This window comes from Aquarana catesbeiana, linkage group LG12 (assembly GCF_042186555.1).
Source record: "Aquarana catesbeiana isolate 2022-GZ linkage group LG12, ASM4218655v1, whole genome shotgun sequence".
NCBI lineage: Eukaryota > Metazoa > Chordata > Amphibia > Anura > Ranidae > Aquarana > Aquarana catesbeiana.
The window spans coordinates 78,335,917-78,345,834 of record NC_133335.1 but is presented as its reverse complement, the minus strand read 5'-3'; the positions used below and the strand labels follow the sequence as shown (position 1 = coordinate 78,345,834).

The following is a 9,918-nucleotide window of genomic DNA, read 5'->3' as shown; positions in this document are numbered from 1 at the left end:
TTGGAAAAAAAAAAAAAAACACTTTCATGAATAAAACAAAATAATAAAGTTAGTCCAATTTTTTTTTGTATAATGTGACAGATAAGGTTACTACAAGTAAGTAGATAACTAATATGTCACACTTTAAAATTGCGCACACTCATGGAATGGCGCCAAACTTCAGTACTTAAAAATCCCCATAGGCGATGCTTTAAAATTTTTACAGGTTACATGTTTAGAGTTACAGAGGAGGTCCAGGGCTAGAATTATTACTCTCGCTCTGACGTTTGTGGCGATACCTCACATGGGCGGTTTGAACCTCGTATGTGTTTGCTTCTGCGTGTGAGCACATGGGGATGCGCTTTCCCACGGAGGCTCTTTACCAAGTGATCAGCCGTGTCCAATCACAGCTGATCACGATGTAAACAGGAAGAGCCGTTGATCGGCTTTTCCTCACTTGCGTCTGACAGATCTGAGTAGAGGAGAGCCGATCGGCTGCTCTCCTGACAGGGGGCGTCTGTGCTGATTGTTTATCAGCGCTGCCCACCCGGGACCACCAGGATGCTGCCAGAACCACCAGGGATGGCCACCACACTGGACCACCAGGTATGCCACCCTAGACCACCAGGGAAATGCCAATCAGTGCCCATCCCTAATGCCATCAGTGATACCCATGAATGCCATTTATCAGTGCAGCCTTATCAGTGCCCATCAGTGAAGGAGAAAACTTACTCATCTACAAAATTTTATAACAAACAAAAGATTTTTTTTTTTTTTTTAATTTGTTTAGCAAAAAATAAGAAATGCAGAGGTGATCAAATACCACCAAAACAAAGCTCTATTTGTGGGAACAAAATGATAAAAATTCTGCATGGGTACAGTGTCGCATGACCGCGCAATTATTTAAACAGCGACAGCACTGAAAGCTGAAAATTGGCCTGGGCAGGAAGGGGGTGTAAGTGCCTGGTATTGAAGTAGTTAAGGAGAACTCTAGACAGGTTAAACATTTCTGTTTTTATAATATTTATAATCTCTGATTATGTGCAAATAGGACATGGTTTTTTTTATTGTGAGCTGCAGCAAGACCTCGGTTGAAAGCTTTTTTTTTTTTTAGCTGACTGCCTTCAGCAAAATGTTGATTTGCAGAAGGGAAGGATTTAATGGTGTGAGGTGTCCTGATTACAGTAGGACCCTGCTAGAATACCACTGTATAATCTGTACATCTATGAATGGAATAATGAGACCTTTGTACTGTACATTATAACAACATTTATTAAAACATTTTTTTCCAGTTTTTGCTATGAATGATGCAAAATAAAATGAAACGCACCAGAAAACAAGACTTGTATTCATTACAGAAACGGCATAGTTGCTTTTGTGTTTTAAAATACAAACATAGATGCATGTAAAAACAAAAAACGGTGAAATCATTAACACGGGGTGATGGAGGAAACACAAAAGGAAAGATAAAAAAAAAAAAAAAAAAAAAGTAAAAACAAATGATTTAGAACAAGTTGCAACTTTAAAACAGATTCTAATATTACTGTGGTTGTTAGGCTTGAGCTAGGATCCCTGCTAAGATTACAAAATAAAAGTTATAATCCAATGGTTTCTGTGGGTAGTTTGTACTTGTATTTTTTAGATACTTTAAAATGATTGATTTAGGCAACCTTTCACATCTAGTGATTTTTGGGCGTGGCGATTCTGCCATGATCCCAAATCAATCTGCAACCGTGGCAAAATGTACCAGGCGTGTTTTGAGTTCCATTTATTTTCAATGGCACCTCAAACTAAGCAATCGTGGCAAACCGCATTGTGCAAAGCGTGTCGCCCAAAAACGAGCAGGAAACTTCTTTTGGGCGACAAGCTTTGCGCGATGCTGTTTGCCACACGACAATTGTGACATAACCGCACTGTGTTTAAAGGTGCTGTTAAAAATGAATGTCACCCAAAAATGCCTGGTGCATTTTGCCACTATTGCAGTCGATGTGGAATCGCAGGCAGAATCGTGGCACTTCTGCAACCCCAAATCGCCAGTGAACGGAGCCTTGAAAAACCTGCACCTGAAAAATCGCCTTTTGCTATCTGCAATCTTTCAGTTGGCCTTTAGGCTGGATTCACACGTATGCATTTTTAGTGCTTTTTGCAGATTTGTACTACAAAACGTGTTCCATAGGAAACCATGTTAAATGGACTGTAGTACAAATCTGCAAAATGCACTAAAAATGCCTAGGTGTAAATCCAGCCTTAGGCTGTCTAGAGCAGGGGTTCTCAACTCCTGTCTTCAGGACCCACTAACAGGCCAGATTTTATGTATTACCTTGGGGAGATGCAGACTAAAATACTGCAATCACTGAGCAGCAAATGATATCACCTGTGATGTATTTCAGTTATCTTGCAAACCTGGCGTGTTAGTGGGTCCTGAGGACAGGAGTTGAGAACCACTGATCTAGAAGGCCTATCTGATAGGCAGCCTATTGCTGGGTACACCCTACAGAAAAAAAACAAACTGTCAGCTCCGGTCGGGAGTCGCTGTACTAACCATGCGAGATTAGTCCAGCGATCTCCCCCCCGCTGAGCTGTTGTGTTCTGATAGAGGGACGGCCCCCCCACCAGAACACTCCAATCGGCGTTCTCCGCCATTGGCTCATAGCGCCAATCAGAAGTTGGTTGGCTGCTGGTTTTCCAGCATGCACCTCTGCCATAAACGTTGGCTGTTTCCCAACATTTAACGTGTGTATGGGGCTTAATGGCCAACTTGAGCAGCTAGCAATGGCAGGCTGTCAATGCTGCAGCGGATTGCGAGGCAGTGGTTTAGTGTTGTCAGCCTGAAACTAAGTGCTGTTACTGGCAAGATCACCAGTAAGGGGTCTTTGCAAACAAAATTTGCTTAAGAAAGCTATTTACAGTGAGACACAGTGAGAAACATAATAGAAAAACAGATTAGGAGTTTACATACACTTTAAGCTGATACAGCCATTTTGTTCAGCCAATGAAAGCTGGTCATACATTATACAATTTTCTTAATCAATTCCCTTTAGATTTACTTTCAACTACGTACTAGAAGGGCCTACCCAATTGCATACAAATTGAAAGCATTTAGGTTTGACCTCCTATACGGTTTTGGTAAATCTAAAAGGAAAATGAATGTATAATGTATGGCCAGCCTGGCACCTATTTGTTCTACAATGCTTACACTGAAAAAAATATGAATATGTTGAGCCTTAAAGTCAAGGCACCAGAATAAAAACCTATGGATTACTTATATAAATGGGGAGCAATGGGTGCTGCAAAGCCCCGTCCAGTTTTTACTGAATTGTGACAGAGGTACCAAATGCATGTAGTCTGGCATGGCTTTTGCAGCTTAGAGGGCCAATGGTTTTGGGGGGTGGTAAAAACACATCAACTGCGTTTTTTTTTTTTTTTTTAACAACCATCAACTGCAAGTGTAACTATAAGAAACCTGTACTGAGAAAAATATGGCAGATCCTCTGAACTCCTAAATACCAGTTACCTGACCGTCTCTGAAAATCAATACTCTCTGAATCAGTGACCTGGAACAAACTTGTACATTTGTATCACCTCTTCCATTATGTCCCTATGAAAGTGTCCAACCAAAACTTTTTTAAAAATCTTGGATATAATGGGTTAAATCCCCCATTGGTGTTTTTTTTTTCTCCCAACACATTAAAATGGAACTAAACACACAGCTCAGCTTTACTGGCTTCCCAATTCAAGGCATGCAGGAAATGAAAACTGTCCCATTATCCTGTGCTCTCAACTCAACTGTCAAGCCATCAAATGGCTGTTGTCATAACTGATCACATGTGCAGCACCATGGCAACTACAAATCAAACAGAGGCTAAAGATGGCAGGAGGGTTTAGTTCCACCTCATAGTGAAACTCAAGGCAAATACTGCTGAGTACAGTATGTGATACATTTTCTTTTTTGTGCTAAAGCCTCTTTCACATGGACAACAACAGTCAGTAAAAACAGGTAGCTGAGCCGCGGTTTTTCTGTCCACTTCCTTGTTTACTCCCTACTTCTAAGTCCAGTACTGCTTGGTGCAAATTTGTGCAAAAAAGTGCCGTCACAAGTGCACCAATACCGCTACAACCGCCTTACACAAGGCAAACGCCTAAATACACAGCTCAAATACGTTTACTGTTTTACTTGCCAAAAGTATGTGCTAATCTGTTTGGCCAGTGTTGTGATTTACACCCCCTGGTAAGACAGCAAATCCTGGAATGCTTCCTGGTTGTTTGGACAAAGAATCAACATCATTACTTCTGTACAATGACCAGGCTGAAGGTGGAAAAGTTGTATAGGAGATGCACAATATTGCCAAAAGTATTGGGACACGTACATGAACAACCCCACACCATAATCCCCCCTCCACCAATTGATTTGGACCAGTGCACAAAGCAAGGTCCATAAAGACATGGGGGAGCGAGTTTGGGGTGGAGGAACATGACTGGCCTGCACAGAGTCCTGACCTCAACCCAATAAAACACCTTTGGGATAATTTAGAGTGGAGACTGCGAGCCAGGCCTTCTCGCCCACATCAATGTCTGACCTCACAGATGCTCTTCTGGAAGAATGGTCAAACGTTCATAGACACACTCCTAAACCTTGTGGACAGTCTTCACAGAAGAGTTGAAGCGCTTATAGCTGCAAAAGGGTGGGGCCAACTCAATATTGAACCCTATGGACTAAGACTGGGATGCCATTAACGTTCATGTGCGTGTAAAGGCAGGCGTCCCAATACTTTTGGCAATATAGTGTATCTCTTATCTAACTGTGTATTGTAGCATAGGTATGTGGAGAAGCAGACTGGCTATGCAAAATTGCAAATTCTTTGGTAGATAAAACTGTAAACATGTATCAATTGAGTATTTGACCGATTGCCTGGAGTTCTGCTTTAACTATAGGAGTAAGTGATACCCACTTACCTGCTTTAACTATAGGGGTATGTGATGCCCACTTACCTGCTTTAATTATAAGGGTAAATGATACCTACTTACCTGCTTTAATTAAAGGGGTAGGTGATGCCCACTTACATGCTTTAACTTTAGGGGTATGTGATACCCGCTTACCTGCAAAACAGTCCTGATAAACATATGTATGTCCATATGTATATTTGCAAAACACACAATTTGTTCTTGGGTAAAAAGTGATTTTTCCCTTTCTGTAGTATTCTTTCACATTCTCTTATAAAGCGTCATTATCTGAATAATATAAAACAAGCATCGCTACCATATAGGCCTACTTCAGTTCCACATCAGGAACTATATGCAGTCGATGCCATATAAAATGTTAACATATATACACAGCTCTGTATTATACAAGTAAAATTCAGCTGCACAAAAGTTGCCTGTGCATATAATATTGGTGTGAGCTTTCTTATCTCAGGTTTGGAGATTGCTGGTTGAAACCTCTTCTCGTTGGTTGTTTAGAAAGCCATAACTGCGTCGATCAGAGCAGAAGTTTTTTAAAACAGAAGTTCGTGAGGTCTTAAAAAACAGCGGATTCCCTCCTATGCTGTCACGTCCCGAGGCCTCATAATCATCTCATCCAGGCCCAAGTATTCGGGATTTTCTGCGGTTGGAGTAGTAAATCCATTAGGTCCTGGGTTAGGGTCCTGCTCACCTCTTGAGGAGTTGAGTTCATGGTTCCAGTAGTAAAGATTGTCAAAAGCTTGTGGGAAAAAGTTTGGTGCATGTAGTCCTGGTGGGGGGAGATAGTCTGGATTCTCCACCGCAGAAAAGGATGCTGGGCTCATTGGCTCTCTGATCAAGCCATTCCTGCACACTTGTCCCTTCTGTCTTTCTAGAGTGGAAACGGACGCTCGTGGTGTCTTTACCGAGGAGCGACTTCTGATGGGTTCTCTTTGGTTTACATACTCTGCAACAGAGAAAACAAGGACAGAGAACTAAAATAACCTAGGCTTAAAGTAGTTGTAAACCTCAGACATGAAATATGAGCAAAGCATATCCCTCTAGATAGAATATGTCGCAATCCAGAGCACTAAGTGTAAGTTCTGTCATTCCTCTGCTATCAGTATAAATCACTTCTGACAAGTTTTCCTGACATCAAGAGAAAAACGGTGACAGGGGAGGGACCTTCAGCTGATTGACAGCCTCAGCTCTGTTCCTGTGTGAAGGGGGGTGTGTCCCTTCCCTCCAATCAGCTCTCGGAGCTCTCCTTACTGAGGTAACATCAGCTCTCCACCCCCTGCTTTTCAGAGCTGAGAGATCCTGTGTAAATTCTGCACTTTGAATGGATGTAGGTGCAGGGGGTCTCCAAACTACGGCCCTCTGGTAGTTCAGGAACTACAATTCCCATCATGCCTAGTCATGTCTGTGAATATGAGAGTTTTACAGTGCCTCATGGGACATGTAGTTCCACAACAGCTGGAGGGCCGTAGTTTGGAGATCCCTGATAGGGGAAAGCCAGCTGCAGATAAACAGGTACAATTGATCTAGGAGGGTTTATATCATCTCTGTGTATCACCTGAGGCCAGTCACTTTACTGGGTGTAAAGGTTTACAACCACTTTAAAGCTGGAATGTTTTTGGATGGTAGACTTACCTAGGTTCAGGTTGGTACAATGCAAGTATGCATATCTCATATCTAAGGAACTGGAAAAAGCAGTGATCTTCCAGGTCCTGCTGCCCCCTGCCCACGGATCACAAGGAGTCACTCGTCTTGGCCCTGCCATTCATAGAATGCCTTGCATTTTCATCAATACATACAAGGTTTCCTCTGATTGGAGGAGGTGAAGAGAAAGGACAGTGACATCACACTCTACCTCATCCAATAAAAGACAAAAGACAAAAACAAATAGACAATCTAAAAATCGCGGCAGAGCTTAACGAATGTTCCCTTGTGGGCTGTGTGCAGAGGGGAAGCCGCTCACACAGAACGCCAGCAGGGGTAGATTGCAGCTATTACTATGCATGCAAGGAACAGGAGCCACCCTGAAAGCAGCTGTCAGGAGCAAGCTAATTCCACAGAAAAATAGAACGCTATCAAAAATGCGAGTTTGGTGGGGGTTTTTTCTGCCTGTAAACTCCTGAAAAGGCCATAGTGTGCATGGAGTGTGCATGGACACATTGACTAACATGGAGAGGAGTTTCCAGGCAGAATAAAATGAGAGCTCAGAAGCCTGTAGGATCCACTTGAGATGCAGTGTGCATAAGCCCTAAACCCAAAAAATTGAGGCTAATGTTTGTGGGAAAAGCAAATGAGGGTCGGCCTTCAGCCACTCTGCCAGCAAGAACCAAATCCATTGCATGCTCCTCTGAAACCACAGTGAGCAATCAGTACAGTTCAGATACCCACTTCATTTTCTGGATGACTCTTCAGAATGCTTTGGCTCCAACTTATATTTATGTAGTTCATACTACCTTTCAGCCAAACAAATCTAAGTACCAATGGCTCTGTATGTGACTCCTAAAGACATATGTTACTTCTATCAGTCATCAAATTATTTTTGGAATAAAGAAAGTGTACATCTGCTCCTTCGTCTAGACATATTTTGTTGCCAAGTTCCATGATGGCTGTAACATCAGCAGATCATTTAAACTAGTGTACTGCTGCAGACTTGCTGGGGGTGCTGTTACAAGTATTGAGCCTTACCCAGAACAAAATTGAGATAAGCTGTAAATTGCAGGGTGCACTGGCCAATTTGTCTATATTCAATGGTGCAAAAATCAACTACCTATGATTTTAATATATCTTTCTTTTTCAGAGAGGCAGCACCTCCAAAAAAAAAAATGTGGAAGAGCGTAAGACCATAATCATGTTCCTATTTCTTCAAGGGAAAGGTGCGAAGCAGATCAATGATGAAATGTCACAAACTTTGGATGACAGTCACCCTTCATCTGCAACAGTTAAACGTTGGGTTGTCAAGTTTAAAAACTGGCCATTTTGGTGTTGAAAATTAGAAACCCAGTGGAAGGCCAGTTTCTGTCTCTGTGCCTGCAAATGTGAAATCCATCCATGACATAATCATGGAGGACCGCCGGATATCAGCCAAATGTATTGCTACATATCTGGGAATATCACGTGAGAGAGTTGGTGCCATTATCCACCACGACTTGGAAATGAGAAAGCTTGCAGCAAAGAGGATCCCAAAACTTTTGACAACCGAACAAAAGAAGAAAGGTGTGGAGACATCGGTGGCTGTTTTGGAATATTTTGCAAGAAATTTGTCAGATTTCCTGGACAAACTGGTAACGAGACATGGATCTACTGTTATGATCCTGAAACAAAGGAACAGTCTAAGGAATGGGGGCACAGTGGTTCCCCCAGGCCAAAGAAGTTCCATTGTACAAAGGTCATTGCAGAAGCAAATGGCAACAGTTTTTTGGGATAAGAAGGGAGTTCTGCTGGTGGACTACCTCCAAAAAGGTTCAACCATTAATGCAACATATTACTGTGCTTTATTGACGAAGTTAAGGCAAAATATCAAGGAAAAACACGGAGAAAGCTGTCACCCTGTTGCATGATAACTCCTTGTCACACAACCTGCAGGTGAAACAATGGCAAAACTGACTACCTTAGGCTTTCAAAGTGATGCCCCATCCAGCCTATTCGCCCAACCTGGCTCCAAAAGCTCCAAAAACGGACTATCATCTGTTCCCCAATCTCAAAAAACACCTAAAGGGACAACCATTTAGGAGTGTTCCGGAGGAAACTAATGCTGCAAATGAGTGGTTACACCAGCAGTCGGAAGAATTTTATTTGCAGGGACTTAAGAAGCTGCAGGACAGATATCACAATGCATTGACTTCCTCGGGGAATATGTAGAATAGTGTGGCAGTTATAGCTTTCTAGCTCAATTTGTTCTGGGTAAGGTTCAATACTTATCAGCACCCCCTCGTATATCGGATTGCATGGGGAAAAAGGTTAGAGACTCCATTACTGCTGTGTCTTCATTTGGGAGACGCCGTCTTCATTCCTTTCTATTTGATAAGTGTAAACTGGCCATAGATGGGTTGCCAGCTTGTGTGAATTCCCCCATTCAGACAAGTGAGGTGGAAGTAGGAATCTCCCTCCTGAGACCGTGGGATTGATTTACCGAAACTGGAGAATGCAAAATCTGGTGCAGCTGTGTATAGAAACTAATCGACTTGTAACTTCAGCTTGTTCAATTAAGCTTTGACAAAAAAAAAAAAAAAAAAAACGGAAGCTGATTGGTGTATATGCAGAGCTGCACCAGGATTTTACACTCTCCAGTTTTAGTGAATCAACCTCAATGTATTGTGACAGCGGGATTCATGCACTGTCAGAATACACTGATCAGCAGCCGCTGATCAATCAAAGTTTTCCAACATTCCTGTTTGAGAGAAGTCAATCTAATTATCAACTTCTGTTAAACAGGGACGCCCACAAATGGATCAAAAAATCATCCAGTCCCCGCTGAGCCAGCCCAATTCCAATTTATCTATGGCCAGCTTAAGGCTTGGTTCACACTAATGCGGTCTACCACATCGCATGTCATTTGTGCAGGAATCGCACCAGATTCCTGTACCAATGACATGCAAATTTAGTGCGGTGCGAGTCGAGCCAAACATTATGTATGGCTCAAATCGCACTGGATCCGTGCCAAAAATGTGACTTTTGTTTTGTCCACACTGGAATCGTATCACATGTGTTTTGAGACCCATACGATCCGATTCCACAGTTCGTTCTGCGAACCGATTTGGTTGTGTCATTAACTTTATATTGACACCCGCAGCGGTTCACAGAGCGCAGTGTGAACTGCCTGCGATTCTGATGTGGTGTGGGAAAACAAAGGCATCACTATGGTTCCTGCAACGCATCAGTGTGAACCCAGCCTAAGACAGAACAGGAAGTGTGGGGAAGGTTTAAAACCTCTGCAAGGATTTTATTGATGGTTCCAATAAGGGAGATTTCCCCTATAGTGTCCAG

At 42.4% G+C, this 9,918-nt stretch overlaps 1 protein-coding gene across 1 annotated transcript in view; it reads right to left on the bottom strand.

The window, feature by feature from the left end:
* Positions 1 to 7: 7 nt before the first annotated feature.
* Positions 8 to 9,918, bottom strand: part of ERBB2 (erb-b2 receptor tyrosine kinase 2) — a 200,792-nt gene continuing 190,881 nt past the window's right edge. Inside the window, exon 27 of the mRNA XM_073608097.1 lies at positions 8 to 5,884. Coding sequence (XP_073464198.1) covers positions 5,517 to 5,884 — 368 coding nt within the window. The 3' untranslated portion in view covers positions 8 to 5,516. The remainder of the gene's footprint in view (positions 5,885 to 9,918) is intronic.